This window comes from Cricetulus griseus, chromosome 5, assembly GCF_003668045.3.
Source record: "Cricetulus griseus strain 17A/GY chromosome 5, alternate assembly CriGri-PICRH-1.0, whole genome shotgun sequence".
Classification (NCBI taxonomy): domain Eukaryota; kingdom Metazoa; phylum Chordata; class Mammalia; order Rodentia; family Cricetidae; genus Cricetulus; species Cricetulus griseus.
The window spans coordinates 32,150,366-32,167,748 of record NC_048598.1 but is presented as its reverse complement, the minus strand read 5'-3'; the positions used below and the strand labels follow the sequence as shown (position 1 = coordinate 32,167,748).

General features: G+C 42.8%; 1 protein-coding gene across 2 annotated transcripts in view; it reads left to right on the top strand.

Moving 5' to 3' along the window:
* The window catches only part of Tnr (tenascin R), a 75,121-nt gene that overhangs the window by 29,950 nt on the left and 27,788 nt on the right, over positions 1-17,383 (top strand). For both annotated transcript variants that reach the window (XM_027417270.2, XM_027417271.2), the window contains 8 exons: positions 5,476-5,565; positions 6,382-6,645; positions 7,209-7,478; positions 8,551-8,670; positions 9,558-9,704; positions 12,488-12,607; positions 15,827-15,970; positions 16,559-16,689. In XM_027417270.2, coding sequence (XP_027273071.1) covers positions 5,476-5,565; positions 6,382-6,645; positions 7,209-7,478; positions 8,551-8,670; positions 9,558-9,704; positions 12,488-12,607; positions 15,827-15,970; positions 16,559-16,689 — 1,286 coding nt within the window. The remainder of the gene's footprint in view (positions 1-5,475; positions 5,566-6,381; positions 6,646-7,208; positions 7,479-8,550; positions 8,671-9,557; positions 9,705-12,487; positions 12,608-15,826; positions 15,971-16,558; positions 16,690-17,383) is intronic.

The window sequence follows — 17,383 nt, the reverse complement described above, 5'->3', positions numbered from 1 at the left end:
TCAGTGACCTGCAGAAACAAAAGCATGCCTCTCCTCATAGACCTGAAGAACCAGGTCTCCTACGTATTCGAGAACTCCAGAGCAAGAGAAGCCAGGAGACAAGAGATCAGACTGCATCCTTCAACAGGGAACACTTATTTACAGCAAAGAACCAGAAATAGGATGTTACTAGAAAACTAGGATGATGAGCCATACTCCCCATTAATCTCACTGGTGACAACGTTCCATCCGAGAGAATGTTGTTAGGTATTACTTTCTTTTTAAATGTGATTTTAAAGTCAAGATGGAGTTACTGCCTCTTTAAGTGCTTTAACCTCATCCATATCCCCCGGCAGCAGAGCGATATTCTTGAAAGGCTGACTCACTGGAAAAGTCCCCAAAAAGCCCCTTCTTATCCAATATGGGAGGGACAAGCCAGGGGTCTTGGCTTTCCATGTAGCTAAAATGCAGACCATTGCCCATGAGGTGTGATTTCAGAACATCTTAGAAGGTTCCCTGTCTCCAGACCTCTCTCCATCTGTGACAACTCTGCCTCAAAATTCCACTACCAAAGGATTTTGCTGTGCTGGGACATGGCATCTGGTCTTGTTTTCCTAAGTAATTTTTGTCATATATGACTTGACATATGCTGTCAAAATTAATAAAATGACTGTAAACTCCTTAAGGAAAGGAAGGATTCATGGTTTGTCCCTCTCTGTGAAAACAACCAGTGAACTATGATTACTAAATCCTTACTCCCAGTTTGGTAGCCTTGAGTTTCATAGCCTTGTGGGAGACAGACCTGGGGATTTAGAGAGGATGAGGCCCTTAGCAACTCATGCCACTTGAAACCAATCAAGCCTACAGATGCCAGGTGACTTATGTTTTGCTGGCAAGAGACAGTTCCTTAGGCCCCCTTTACCACCCCCACTGTTCTCTACTAGTCCTGTAACCATAGGTTTCCTCAACAGTGAGTTATTCTGCCTTCAACATGGCCATCCTTGCAGCACAGCTGAGAACACTGGCTCATGTCCATTGCCTTCCAGCCTGCACTAACCCATTGGCGCTTACTGTGCCCTGTTCTGACCACAGGAAGACTCCACTTTGTCACTGTCTTTCTTCATCTTAGTAGGATTTCAAGGCCCTGCCCAAGTCCCTTCTCTGGCTGCTATAGCCAAGCTGTGTCCCTTCTCGGAAGCCACTTTTAGTTAGCAGCACACAGAATTGTCATAAATGACTCTCAGATTCTAGTTTGTTCACACCAGTCACCAAAGCCAAGTTGTATGAAAATTAGGGAAAGATACCAGGTTCTAAACCTTGCTTTGTCCTGTACTAGGCTTTGTGGCCAAGGAATGAACATCTCTGAGCCCGTATTTGTTCATGAGCCAAGCTACACGGGAGTTAATAAGGGCACACATGGGTCTCTATAAAAGGTACAGTTGGACTGTCTTCACCATCAGACACTCAAAATCCTTGTTTTAACCTCATCTTTCTTCTTATTATTTCTTCTTCTTCTTCCAGATCACCTATTACTTGCAGCTCAGTGTTTGGCATAGCATGGGTTCTCAATAAGTAATTAATTTACTTGTCCAGTACAGATGCTTTGTTGACCCTCAAAAGGACAAGGCGATGTCTTATCAGCTCACTTCATATCCACAGCCTCACGCCTGACACAAAGGGGACCCTCGGTGATACTTGCAGGCTGGATGAGCCATGTGCTTTAGGGATTCGGAGAAGAATGGGCATGTAGTTTAAGTTTAGGGAAGTGTCAACCCTCAAGCCGAACAAAGGAAGTTCTATAAGGGATGGAGAATAGTGACGTCCTATGGGAAGAATTGTCTGAGCTTTTGTTAAGAAAAGGGAACAGAGCCATTTATGTGCTCTCGGTCACAAAAGTTGGATGGAAAATAAAGGGAACGTTGATGGAAAGCAATGGGGTCTTTAAAGTGAAAAAAGTCCCTGAGAGTGAGGGCTCTGTGTGCTGAGAGGGAAGTGCACCGGCTATGCCTCGGATACACATTTTCTTCTCTGGCAGAACTGTTTTTTACCTGCTGGCAAAGAGCAACAATTCACTTGCAGTGCAGGAGGAAAGCTGCTGAAAATCAAAGGGAAGCAGCAGGCACAGGCCTGTAAGAGAGTCCCGCTTCCCTGTCCCCTAGACAGAAAGCCTGGGAAGAGCGCTTTAACATCTGCTGTTTTCTGGGAGAAGGCAATTCTGCTGTAAATTATTGAACGTTTCATTTAAGCTTCATAAATAAGAAACTGGGATGAAAACATTGCATGCTAGATCCGTTTGGCAACATATAATTTCTGTCTTACTCTCTTGATCTGTCACCCTTTGCCTACGTTGGAAGATTTCTACTTCATTGTAGGCGATTGAAGGTCTCAACCAGTTGCCTGAGAAAAGCAGTTTGTGCCCCAAAGATAATCTTTCTCAAGCTAGGAGTGTTCTAGGGATAGTGGACTATACCAGTGGCAATGAAGGTGTGTTTTAAACAGGTCTATCTATATGCATTGCAATCGTCCACTCAGTCTAGAGACAGGTACCATGACCAGGCAGGGAGCACTCCTCACTAACACCCTGACTCCATGAACCATTTATTTATTTATTGTTTGTTTGTTTGTTCATTTGCATCAGAGTCAGGGGCCAAGTTTCAGCAAACCAACAAAAAGTGTACCTAAAACCAACCTGTGCATGCCTGGGCACTTTTTAAGGATGATAAGACCACTTACATGAAAAGACTCTTTTTAAAAAATGCTAGCATACTTCTCTGTGCTGGGTAATGATAATATTGACGGCATAATTATGGTCAAGGACTTGTACACAGAAAATTCAATGACTCCTCATAATGACCCTCTAACATCCAAGCAGATTATTCCTGTTCTTCAGAAACTGGGGCCTAAAGATGTTACGTAGTCCAAGTTATACACGTGGAAAGTGGCCAGGCTTGAATATGTAAAAGCACACCAGACTCCAAAGCCTGCTATACTTCAAACTTTACATCTTCATAGGTCGACAGTATCAGGAAAGAACCAAGTAAGGGTTAGAGGAGGGACAAGCTGGTTTGAAGTGGGAAAATGGGATCTAATTTTAATTCCACCCAGAGAGGGCCCAACTATATTCCTTCAAGGGAGACAGATAGGTAAGACCAAGTAAGTGTCTGCTGTAATCACACAGAGTGTGAACTGAACTAAAGCTAGAAACAGGGACCTTCTGATTTCCATTCAGCACTCCCTTTTGTTAAAACAAGCCATTGGTTAAGGAGAGGCTACTCAACACATTCTCTGTAAAAATCATTTGTTTTAGCTTAGGAAATCCACAATAGCCTAAAGGATCAGATGCAGCTAGGGTAGGAGAAACTACCCAGGCCTTGAACTCTGAGACTAGAAGTCTGGGCTTCTTCCCAAACTGATCACAGATTTCTCCCCATTGTCTCAATTTCTCATTATTTTTATAAATGTTACACCACGTTGAATGATGTTGTCCTTAAAATCCATGTCCACCCAGAACCTACAGAAATGACAGCATTTGGGGAAATGGTCTGTGGCTCTGTGATCAGTTTGAAATGGGCTCATCTTAAACTCTAATCCAGTGTGACTGCTGTCCTTTTAAGATTAGGAAACAGGGGAATGTTACAAGACTGAAGAAGTAGAGACTGTAGTGGTGCAGTTGCAAGCCAGGGAAAGAAAACTAAGCATTGCCACCAGAAGCCAGGAAGAGGCAAGACAGGATCTCTTAAAGTCCCTTGTTCTCTGACATCTAGACTCCAGAACTGTGAGAGAATATGTTTCTGTTACTTTAAGGCACCAGTTTGTAGTAGTTTATGGCAGCAACCACTGGTAATCAATAAGGATGGATACAGACTACCCATCCACCTTCATGGGATTGTTATGAAGCCCCAAACACATTCATGCTTGAAAAAAACACAGTGTTGCACAAATGCAAGAGAGTCTTATGATCCGTGGTGCACAGGAGCCCAGGCAGGCCTCATAATAAACCTACTGGAAGGATTTAGCCCAACCCCTGAAGGCTCCCAGGGGTGGCAATTAGATTTCTGCATTTTTCTATAATCTGAGTCTTAATAAGTGAGGGTGAGTTGGAAGAATAAGAGTCCCTAAAAGTATCTACATCCTAATCCCTAGCATCTGTGACTATGTCACCTTCTGTGGCAGAGACTTTGCTCGAGCTATTCAGGTGGGTCCAACTTACCGACCTCGGTTCCTACAAGTTAGAGTCAGGGAGGTCAGAGTCAAAGTAGGTATGACAATGGCATGTAAGATCAAACAGAGAGAAAAGGTTTTGATGATGTTAAGCTTCAGGCTTTGCAGGTAAATTCACAAACAAGAGACAAGAAATTCATGCAGCCCCTAGAAGCTGAAAAAGCAAAAAAATGGGTCCTCCCTTGGGACCATCGGAAGGAATGCAACCTTGCTGAGCCACCTCAGATCCCAGGCCTCCCGCATTAGAGGATCATTAATTTGTATTGTTGTGAGCTACTAAATCGTGGTAATTTGTCACAGTAGCAATAGGAAACTAGTACATCAATCAAACCAGTTGATCTGAAAAGGAATGTGGAACAGTGGAGAGAAAGACTCCAGAGAATTCCAGATACTCCAGGAACCTGTCAGCGATCCTTTGAAATGAACTCCCAAAGGATTTCCCATAAGGCTTACACCCTTTAATTTTGAATTCCCTTCAAACGTTCATAGTTAACCAGAAGCCAGTCTAAAGCGTAACTGATCAATAGCTTACATACCCTGGACTGTGTGACTGACCTTGCTGGGGCATTCACAAGTACTGGACTTATGCCCACATCTGTGTTAAAAGCCTGATAGTCCCATGTTCAAAGTAAAAACCTACATTATGGCTTTCAAGAAATGACCAGAGAATCCCCAGATGGTCTCAGGACCTATTTGTAAAATGTGTAATATAATCCTCATACACATGATCAAGAAACTCACCTAAGACTCAAGTCTACACTGTCCCTATTGGTTACATTCTCTTCACACCTCACAGTTTAAACAAACCACTTCACTGTTTTAGCTAACATAAGACCCATGTACACAGGGAACCATTTTAGACTTGATCACTTTTTCCAAGGACACTAACAGGGGCAGCCTCACTGCCATTCTGAGACCCATAATAAGCATCCACTTGGCACTGGGAAGTTCATCCTACTGACATCATATGGATTTACCAAGTACAAAACTGGGATTTCTTAATGGGTAAAATTAGGAGAAAACTGAAGGTGGACTAAACATGAAATCTAAACAGGGATCTTTGATCATTTTCTTCTCTCCTTTTAGCCTTTCTCATCACTTACGCCTGTGTGTTCATATATGTGTGCATGTACATGCACACACACATGCACACACACACACACACACACACACACACACACAACACACACACACACACACACAGAGAGAGAGAGAGAGAGAGAGAGAGAGAGAGAGAGAGAGAAGAATAATTTCTATTTCTGCATCTATACACAGATCTGGTGCCAGGCACAGAATATGGAGTTGGAATATCTGCAGTCATGAACTCAAAACAAAGCATTCCTGCTACCATGAATGCCAGAACTGGTAAGTAGGAGAATGATGAAGATTCCCACTACTGCTGTGGATTCAAAAGTTTCCTTTCCAAGTCCTTGGGAAATTTCAAAGTCACTCCAGTAAGCTTAAATATAAGTATTTTAGACTGGGCAGGGCTAGGGGTTTGGACCAATCCCTATCCCCAAGTTTCAGCCTAACATAAATAAGCTTGCTAGAGGAGCACACTGATAAGAGTCTCCAGAAGCCCTCAGACCTGTACACCTGTGGTTAGAACAACCGAAAATAACCCCTGAGTCTGGGAGGGAAAGATGGGAAACCTAGTTACCATGAACACCTTACCCTATGTGGTGCTGTCTCCTCTTCCTCCCTCTTTGGCTTACCAAGGGAAGGTGAGTGAAAAGTATACAACGCTTGCAAATCAGCAACTAGATCTATCCCAGGGGTGGATGTATTCCAGTGTTGTCGCTGCTAATAACCCCTTTCTGCAGACTGTCCATCAGTTTGCATATCACTGGCCATCTTTTAAAAGGAAGCTGCTTACCAAAATGTGAGAAGAGTATCAACCATGACAAGCTACAGCTCATGGTCAGCAGGTCTACTGACAGCCTGGAAACACACAGGGTAGTCCAATAACCAGTGGCTGTCCTACAGAGCCAATGTGAAAAGGCTAATTGCTAAGTAAGGTGGTACATGTCTGTAATCTTACACTTGGGAGGCAGAGGCAAGAATATCAGAAGTTCAAGGTCATTCTCTGATATATAATGAGTCCAAGACCTGCCTTTTCTACATAAGACCCTGAATGAATGAATGAACAAGCAAATAAATAAAACTTATCTTAATCCACAGAACTTGACAGTCCCCGAGACCTTATGGTAACAGCCTCCTCAGAGACCTCTATCTCTCTCATCTGGACGAAGGCCAGTGGTCCCATTGATCACTACCGAATTACTTTTACCCCATCTTCTGGGATCGCCTCAGAAGTCACTGTGCCTAGGGACAGGACTTCATATACACTGACAAATCTAGAGCCTGGAGCAGAATACATCATTTCTATCACTGCTGAGAGGGGTCGGCAGCAGAGCCTGGAGTCCACTGTGGATGCCTTCACAGGTACCAGGGGTGGGGTACCAGTGAGGTTCAGAAATAAATAGATCTTAATGTGAGAAGGTCATTCAGATGTCCCATTCTTCCAAAAGAGAAAACTAAAAAATATGGGTAGGAGGGAAGAGAGGGAAAACTAATATATACATGAAAAGGAAATATTTGGTAGTAAAGGGAAGGGGTAAGTGAGGACACCACACATCTGAAACTTTATGTTTGATTTTTTTACAGCCTAGACACAATAGCTGATTTGTCCATCTTGCCCTTTCTTCATCAAATCGTGGGAATGCTAAAGCTCAATGTCATATTTTTTCCAAGTTAGAGGTATTTTTAAAATCCTGGATCAGTACTGCAAATATTCCATAGAAATACTTCTAGTTTTCTTAGAATTGATGATTCAGTATATGGCTGGGGAAGAATTGACTAGACTGAACTGGAGTGTGGTGGGTAGGACCTCTGAGCCAGCAGGTGAGAGTAGAGCCCTCATTAGCAAAGAGGGAAGTCAAGAATCTTGTCTGCCCAACGACCTACTGCCACACATGTGTTTCAGGACATGTTTCTCTATTTTGCAGGCTTCCGCCCTATCTCCCATTTGCACTTTTCTCATGTGACCTCCTCCAGTGTCAACATCACCTGGAGTGACCCATCTCCCCCAGCAGACAGACTCATTCTGAACTACAGCCCCAGAGATGACGAGGAAGAGACGATGGAGGTCCTCTTGGATGCCACCAAGAGGCATGCCGTCCTGATGGGGCTGCAGCCAGCCACTGAATATATAGTGAACCTTGTAGCTGTGCATGGGACAGTAACCTCTGAGCCCATTGTGGGTTCCATCACCACAGGTGAGGCTGGAAAGGATGGTGAAGAGTGTTCTCACAGTAGCCTTTGACAAGCCAATACAACTTAAAAAGGGGAACATTCAACGAATAGTATATCGAGTTTACGGCTAACAGGCCTCAGTGAGTTGTCCTGAGCAGCTACTTCTTCCAGGGCTGCATGATAGACCCAGTGCTCGGAGGGCTCAAGTCTTAAATGCATTAGTCCTATATCTAGCAGCCTAGGAAAAAGCCCTGGGAAATCTGGTCTCCAAAGGAATCCTTGCAAGTGAAAAGATGACATTTCTGTTCTGGAGAGCCATCTCTTGACTACCTAACAGGTGATTCTTCCCCAGAATCAACACAGAGCTAGCATGCAACCATGTAGTGACCTGGCACTCAGAGATTGGGGTTAATGTGCACATTGTTTGGAAAATACAACACTCTGAGATGAACTGGGTCATTTCCATTTAATCATTTGTAGATGTAATCCCAAATATGATGTGTATGTACATAAGAACACCTGTGTTTAGGTAGTTCACTACGTACTGACAAGAACTCACAAATTGAAAAATATATTAAACCATCAGCTGCTTTAACACAATTTAAGTATGTACCATAAACAAAATGCAACTTAGGAAAGTGCGTTGGGATATGTGCTCTTAAATCCCTCTACAGTTAATAGGCAGTTTTTCCAAATTGAACCAAAGGTGGCTGCTAAAAAAAATAAGAGATGGTAGCAGCATTGGGTCTTTCCAAGAGCAGTTTCCCTCAGAGAAGATAACTATGTAATTCCTTATTTGAAATAAAATACAGGAACTTAAAGGAAAGTTCCTAGTTGGTCTAGATGGGTTCACAGGAGCACAGATCTTGCCAACTTGACTTCCCATTGTTAGAATGTTCATAACTGGCTTTGGCCATAGCTATAATGTTTCAGGTGTGACAAGACTGACTGACCATCTTGTTAGGGATGTGCCATTAGTTACGTAGAGTCGTGCCTGTCTATGGGACACTATTGGAGCAATGCAAAACTAGGAGTAGAAATTCCATTTTCAAACTGTGCTTCTGTCTTTTTCCCACATCTTCCTGATCTTTGTAGGAATTGATCCCCCCAAAAACATCACAATTAGCAATGTGACTAAGGATTCAGTGAGGGTTTCCTGGAGCTCTCCCGTTGCACCTTTTGATTACTACCGAGTGTCCTACCGACCCACACAAGGTAAGGAAGCGATTCTATTTCTCTCAAAAGGAGGTTTGAAGCCTGATGGAGACTAATATGGGGTTAGTATCACATCCACAGGACGTTGGCCCCTCTCTGTAGCATACTGCCTCAAAATGAGCATCAGTGAAGAACAACTGGGAAAACATGAGTTCACCAACTCCTCTCAAAATAGGCTTGATTGCATTACCAAGAAAGCCAGACACTTCACCAGTGGGAGCAATTGCAATTGGACACCATTAGCTAGGCTGTGCAATGAGAATGAACCCTAAAAGTCTTTGCCTGAAGCTAGGGCTACATGTACTCTCCTGAGCATAAAGTCTAAGGCTAGAATCCAGGATGTGGATAAAGACCCAGCAGAGCCAGATGGAGCCCTGGAGGGAACCACAGCAATGTGATCCTAATTCTGCCATTGTAACCAGTCTGTGAGTCAGAGATGTTAGCTGGGACTCTGCCTGCATACTGCCAGCTCTTGCTGGTGCATGAGGCATTGTTAACAGCGTGGAAGGCATGCCCACTTCTAGCCAGAGGTAGGACAGGTTTCCAGGCTACATTTCTCTGGGCTGCATGGAGCACTGTTTTCAGCTGTGCCCACAACAGTTTTGATATGGTCACCTTGGAGAAAACCAGTCTGATAGAAACCAACATAGTAAATAATGCATTTATTTTTGTTCTAAGAAGCCTATAAAATGAAAGAGTGAGGTCAGCATATAATATTTATTTAAACTCCACCATTACCATCTTATTAATTATTAATCTGCCTTCCCTATTGCATGCTGAGCCCAACTCCTTCTGTACTTCATGACCTACTGTCCCAATGTACACTGAGCCATGGACCCACTGATGAGAGAGTTGTTGAACTTTTAATGATGGGTTTTGTTCTTTAGTGGGACGGCTGGACAGCTCCGTGGTGCCCAACACCGTGACAGAGTTCACCATCACCAGGCTATATCCAGCTACTGAATACGAAATAAGCCTCAACAGTGTTCGGGGCAGGGAGGAGAGTGAGCGCATCTGCACCCTGGTGCACACAGGTAAACATGGCTTCCTTATTGAGTGTCAGGTCAGGACACGAGCAGCAGGCTTGAAACAAACACAGGAAGCAGGGGGACATTATTCCAGTTCATACAGCGGATATAGGTTCCAGGGCCTGAGGCGCCATTCTTTGGCCTCCTCTGACTCACTATGTCCTGCAGGACAACTTGTAATATCTCTCCCCAGACTGTTTTTTATCTAATTATAGGAGTTTAGTGAGTCACACTCAAGGAGTCTCGCTGGTTCAAGGTTACGAATTTTCATGGAATTTCCACTATGAAGAATGCCCTTTCAAAGATGCACAGTGGAGACACATTCCACAGCAGACATTTGAATCTTGGTGGGGGGGGAAGGGTGGCAGGAGAACCTCAGGGAAGAGTTATTACCCAGTTACAGGAAATTAGGGGTGAGTTTATTCATCTTATATAGCAGCTGCTTTGCCTTTGCTTTATGTCCCAGGAAAAAGGTTCTAAGCCCTTCACCAGTAGGAAGGCAGTAGCTGTGGAGGTGAGGTTGACCTCACATAGCATCTCCAGCCCCCAACAGGAACATTATATAGTCCTTGTCCTCCTATAGGCTGTATAACCAGATCCAAGCATCCTCTGTATCCTCAAGCCACTTCACAGGAGAGACACAACAGCTTGTCATATTGGATAGTGGGGAAGAGAAGTCCATGCCTTCTTCAGAAAACTAGCTCTTTGGATAAGCCCAAGGACAGGGCTCTATTTTGGCAGCTCCCCTAGCCTTTCTTCTCTGATCCTTAAGAAGCATATTGGTAGAATCAGCAAAGGTTTGCTATGGATGTCACTAGAAGGCACAACCATCAGTTTCTATCCTCAACATCAGAAACAGACCTTCTAGTTAAAGCATAGTTTCCACTACGTGTAGGAAAATATTCAGCCTGCCTCATTAAGTGAACACCTGGATTTGCTGACATTGCTTAATTTCCCTGGAGATGGTGTTTCCTGAAGGAGGGAAACGTGCTTAAGAATTCCTCACTGTTTTGTAGATATTCTTACAAATGCTGAAAAAGCATCTCTTCACACAGTGGCAAAAACATCTTTCAAAGACATAAAGTGGCCATCTCATGACAGCACAGGGTGTTCTAACCTTTCCCAGTCTCTCTACTTCCAGCTCTTTGGCTATAGATGCACGAGCTATGTTTCATCCTTCAGTCTGGCCCCAATCTTCTAATTATCTGTGATCCTTAAAGCATCTGATTAATAAATGTTGACCAGAAGTAATGTCAACTGAGCCAAGAAAGCCCTGTTCCTGCCCTCCTGAAAATTCTCACTGAAAAATCATAAAATGAATTTCTAGAACATCTTGTTCCCAAGATAAGAAGGATATATGACTAGGGCCAAAGGCAGCAGACAACTGAAAAGTAGAAACTCGGTGGTTCACCAAGCCACACTGCCCTCCTTCAAGTTAGCAAGAACTGTTCAGGTAACTTCCTGGACCTGTGCTGCACTCAGAAGTCTTAAAGTAGTCACAATGATCTTAAAATTTTTAGAAATGAGAACCACCTTCAGGAGACCATCCAAATCTCAGAAATTACCCAACTATACTTTAGTAAGAACATCATTTGAAGAAGTTTTTGGAAGCACAGATTATAAATAAAATTCAAAACATTAAATTATGAGGGTTTTTGCTTGTTATTTTATGGTGAAAAACATAAACAAAAGGAGAAAAACAATACCAAATACAACTCACTTAATTAAGAACAGGGATAGACTGCTGGGCAGTAGTGGCACGTGCCTTTAATCCCAGCATTCAGGAGGCAGATGCAGGCAGATCCAGCCTGATCTACAAGAGCTAGTTCTAGGACAGCCTCCAAAGCCACAGAGAAAACCTGTCTCATAAAACCGGAAGGAAGGAAGGAAGGAAGGAAGGAAGGAAGGAAGGAAGGAAGGAAGGAAGGAAAGAAGGAAGGAAGAAAGAGGGGTAGACTAACAGTGGATATTGGTTCCCAAACATAAATCATATGACTAAGGTTGTACTAACATTTAAATTGTTATAATAACACCCAGTTTTTAAATAAATTCCAACTTTATGAAAAGCACAAACATAAGTGAATCTAAGAGTTACAGCATGGGTGACTAAAATCATAATGCATTCACAAGCAAACTTTCTTCCCCTGATAGGTAAGCTTGGCTTCCCTACACTTGTGTGAATCCCCTAGGCTCTCGTGCAACAAAAAGGATGCCCTGAACACAGTCTAGAGTAAAGCTTGTGAATGGTGGTGTAAGAATTCAGGAAGTGGATATGACTCTGTGACTGGGAGTTATTTATATGGATGCCCTGAACTTCCAACACAATTCCTGAGGTTCACAGATATCTATCCACAAAGGTCACCCTTATATGTGTGAAAGAACAAGCGGGCCAGAAAGCAGAACAATCCCAGTAACTAAAGAATTGTAACCTCTTCAAAAGGTCCTTCACACAATCTAGATTGAGACATCTAAAGGACAACAGTGTATTTTGAATTTTCTGCCTCCCATTGAATTCATCAAAGAATTCTGCACAAAATAAGTTAATAAATTAACTTAAAAGAAGGACTTAGGGCAATTGGGAGACAAGTGGGTATTTGAAAAGTAAAAGAAAAGGGGAAAAAGAAAGAGATGAATGGAGCCAGACAGTAGAAAAAGAATCAGTCTGTACTCCATTGTTTTATCCAAAAGAGTGACAGACGTGCACCACATGGGAAAAATCTGATGGTTTGTGGTACTTCTGTCCTGCAGTTGCTCTTTCTTTAACCCGATATTCTCCTGCTCTGTTTCAGCCATGGATAGCCCTGTGGATCTGATTGCTACCAACATCACCCCCACAGAAGCCCTGCTTCAATGGAAAGCACCCATGGGTGAAGTGGAGAACTATGTCATTGTCCTCACACACTTTGCAAGTGAGTGTCTGCAGGTGAGGGTGGTGGGGCTGGAGCTTCAAGCCAGTATGGAAGTGAAGAAGTAATTCGTCTTGCCCATCTGAAAGTCAAATCAGAAATTACCTTAGATTGGGGAAATTATGTAACCCCCAAGCTCTATAAAGTCCTCAAGATATCCCCCAACTCCTGAGAATCACACAGTCAGCCTGAAAGGCTCAAGGAAGGTGAGCAACAAAGAAAAATCACTAAATCAGAGCTACACTAGGAAGACAAAACTCAAAACTGAGCTAAGATTTTCACCAAAGGGCTGCAGATAAGAGAGAAGAATTTTCTAGGTCAGCAGTTCTCAACCTGTGGATCACAACCCCTTAGGAGATGGAGTAACCCCTTCACAGGGGTTTCCTAAGACTATCCTAAAACATAGATATTTACATTATGATTTATAACAGTAGAAAATTACAGTTATGAAGTAGAAATGGAAATAATTTTATAGCTGGGGGTCACCGCAACATGAGGACCTGCATTAAAAAGTCCCGGAATTAGGAAGGTTGAGAACTACTGTTCTAGATGTTTACAGAGCAAGAAAAATAAGTTATAGGATCAAACTTGGCACAGATTAACATGTTAACCGGTGTCTTAGCGTTCTATTGCTGTGAAGATACACCATGACTATGACAGCTCTTATAACAGAAAAACATTTAATTGGGGTGGCTTACATTTTCAAGATTTTAGTCCATTATCATCATGTAGGGGAGCAAGACAGCATACAGGCAGAGCTAGTGCTGGAGAAGGAGCTGAGAGTTCTTAGATCTTGACTCACAGGCAACAGGAAGTGGTCTGAGACACTGGGCGGTATCTTGAGCTTATATGAGACCTAAAAGCCTGCCTCCATAGTGACACACTTCCTTCAACAAGGCCATACCTCCTAATAGTGCTACTCCCTTTGGGACTCATTTTCTTTTGAACAACGGCAACAGGTGACAATTGGTTTAGAACTGCTAAGTGATGTTTCTGTCGTACTGATCTTCCCTACCCACATCTTGTCCCAAAAGTTTGAATTAACACCAAAATTTGAATATCGGTACTGCTTTCACGGTGCTCATTCCCCTTACACTATCTGAAGTTGAATAGAAAAGCTCAAAGCAAAACAGTAGCATTTTCCAAATATCTGGGCTTACAGAGTTATTTCTTTTCCAAAATTAAACATGTGATCACAGAATTTTGGCAGGTTATATTCAAGAATCTAGGTAACAGAGATGCCAGAAAACAGAAAGCAGGTGGATGGCATGACTTTCAGAGATGGAAGAGAAGGCAGATCTACAAGCTTCAAAGAATAATTTGTCATCAAAGTTGGGGAAAATGAAAATGAACACACAATTATCAAACAAAATGGAAAAGGCATTAGTCATCATTACTATCTACCATCGTAGGTTCACAAAGCTTTCTTGTTGATTTCAGTTTGTTTTGGCTTTGCATCTCTATTAGCACATTTGCATTTCAGCAAGGCATTAGAAAGCTGAATATCATTTAGTCTTTAATTAAGATGGGAAAATACATGATAAACCATGATTTTGAGTTGATGGGAACTATAGCTGATTGCATAACCCTTCTCAAAGGAAGATACCACGGATACATCCCAATCCCTTTATGTTCTTGCACAGCCCCTCCCAACTCCTACTGTCCCTTGGTATCATGACCCAGTATTTCTTAGATCAGCATACCTCTTTAAGACTCTTCAAATCTCTATGCATTTTCCCATGTGCCATTTCTCTGCCAGGGAATTCTCTCCCCAAGAGTCAACCTAGAAAGCCTGTCTTTCAGGTCTTAGCTGCCATGCTATATTTTCTGACAAAGTATCCCCCATTTCTTTAAGGCAGTCAGCACCCCTGCTCATAGTGACAAGGCACACAGTTCCATCCTCTCCATTCACATCCATTCATTCAGCAAATGCTTTTGATGACCTCCCATGGGCTGTGTACTCACTGAGCCTAGAAAGGTTCAGAAGCAATGCTTGGGTGCTTATCTTTATGGAACCCATCTCTAGTAAGGATGCAGTGAAGTAAATACAGCCTGACCTGAGCTGTGGCCTGAACTATGCAAGATGGAGCATAGTGAGCTACACCCAGTGGACCACCATAATTTAGAATTGGGGTACAGAGGGGAAGAAAGAAACAAAATCTTATAGAAAGTAAAAATGACAAGGGAATCCTAAGGAAATGTACAGACTGCCTGTATTTGGAGAGAGATGAGCTTTTAAGTATCTGTCACAGTTTAGTGCAGTAAAGCATTGAGTGATGGCAGGATGTCCCAACGTAGGATAGCAAAAAAGATGGTCATAATGTATATTCTTCCAAAGAATGTCTTGTTTCATTTGCCCTTAGATCACAAGAAACTTCAAATATCAGGTCTGACCTAGTTTGGAGATGTGCCTAATAAAGTTTGTTAAATGTTGAATGATTCAGAAATATTCTAATTGTCTAACAGTGGGCTTGGCTCTGATATAATGAACAGTTTTATTAACAGCTTGAATGAGTACCAAGAAGACATGCTTGCAAAATTTGTATATAAAACCAAACTGTGGCTGACTGAATCCACATTAAAGATGTTTTAATAAACTGAAACTGTGGTCCAAAACTCAATCAAGGTAAAAGATGATAAAAAAATAGAAGCAAAACTCTGCCCACAGGTCAAAATGTTCAACCAAGGCAGTAGTAACACAGTCATTGATTGTTAATAACTTCATCATGTAATGGTGATGATGCATGGCTATCCTAAAGCCTGGAGTAACACAAGTGACAGGTACAGAAGCAGGCTGACCCTGTTTACAGCACTCATCAGTGGCTCCAATTCTTGTTCTCAGTTCTCTCCCAAGAGTTGCAGAGAGAAGCAGTCAGGACCATGGGAACTTTAGAACTGTTGTATAAATGTAATGAGAGGCAGGCACTGAATTTTCTCAGTACAAAGGAGGGAACAGTTGATGGGGAAAAGTGGATGGAAGGGAACAGATAAACAAGACCTCTTCTTCCTCTTCAATTCCAGAGGAGAGCATAGAAGGGAGAGATATTCCATGTACAGAATACTCTTTCTGAAGAATAAAAAATAAAAATATGAAAGTGGATCCTTGTAGGGGGCAATAAGCTCCATCACCAGTAGTTTTCCCAGAATTCTTGGGTACTGAGTCCATGTGAAATGCCTTTAGATATGATAGGTGTTTCCTTATCTGTATGGATCTGATTTCAGTTGCTGGAGAGACCATCCTGGTTGATGGAGTCAGTGAAGAATTCCAGCTTGTTGACCTGCTTCCTAGCACCCACTATACCGTCACCATGTATGCCACCAGTGGGCCACTCATGAGTGGCACTATCACCACCAACTTCTCTACCCGTGAGTATAGGCTCCTGCATGGATGGTATAATCCATGGAGGATTATGTAGAACTGAAAAATGATGCTTCCTTGTAATGGAGTAGATAATAAGCTATAGGTTTTGGTGATCCAAACATGTTTTGACCAAATGTGGTCCAAGTAGTGTTTGCTATTCAATTAGCACTTCTGTTTCTACACCCAGGGTCTATGTGACAATAGCAGAGCCATACAAGAAATCTGGCACTAAGACTCTATCTGGTACAGGAAACTCTGAATATTAGAAAGCTTGGTATGGTAGTGGCTGTGAGCTGCTTGGTAAAATCATGACCAGTAGAACATTAGGACAAGAGAAGATCCAAGAGGGCTGCAAATTCAAAGAGACAGTGGTTGATGGGTTCAGGAGCCTAAGCATAAAGAGTTGTATTGGGGGATGCCATGAGTCCTGCTTGTGGAGGTGGGAGTAGCTTCAAATGATAATAGCACCCTTTATGGTCCCATCCAAGCCAGAACTAGAGTCAGCAGGGAAACAGCCCGGTGAGCAAGCGTACCATGTCTGAAATCAAACAAGGAAGAGATAGGAACACTTTAGCATTTTCTCTGCTTTGCAGTCCTGGATCCTCCTTCCAACCTGACAGCCAGCGAAGTCACCAGGCAAAGTGCACTCATCTCCTGGCAGCCACCCAGAGCAGAGATTGAAAACTATGTCTTGACCTACAAATCCACAGATGGTAGCCGCAAGGTAAGCATTAGCTGGAAAGGGGGGAAAACCATCACTCCCACGTGAGCCCATGTGGAAACTGACCAGTGGAATGATCCATGGAAATTGCAAGGATGGAGAAGGATCCAATTCACAGGCAACCAGTGAGGTTCCAGATCCTGGATACACAGCCTGCTATTGAGGAGAGAGACCAGGTTTTCAAGCCAGGAAATACCAAGCTGTGGCTTTGCTATTGCTCTCTACCCACACTGGTAAAGCATCAACCCTCTCTCAGTGTCAGTGTCGTTTCTGGATCATCACTAGGTGTGATGGTGCTCTGGGCATTATGGTGTAAAACATGACAAACTCCTAATCCTGTGTTACCAGAATGATTTCTTACTCACAGGGCCAAGAAAATGTGAGCCAGATAATAAACCCAAGAGGCCTTTATGGCTTGATAAGCATTATAAAAGCACCATCTATATAGTCTACAGTAAGGAGATGATAAATTTTGGTTTTATACCATCACTCTAAACAGTCTATTAGAGCACTAGTTGGCAAGCCTTCTCTTGTGGTAGGACCCTTTAAAAAGTGAAAGTCATATATAGAAGTCAAATCCAGAGAACAAGTATAAGTAAAGCAGGTTTGTTTGATGATGGTGGGGAGGCCTAGGGTTCTGCTTCCTCAGCTGCTTCTACTCCACAGCAAGGCCAATGAGGTCTCAAGTCACTGGCTC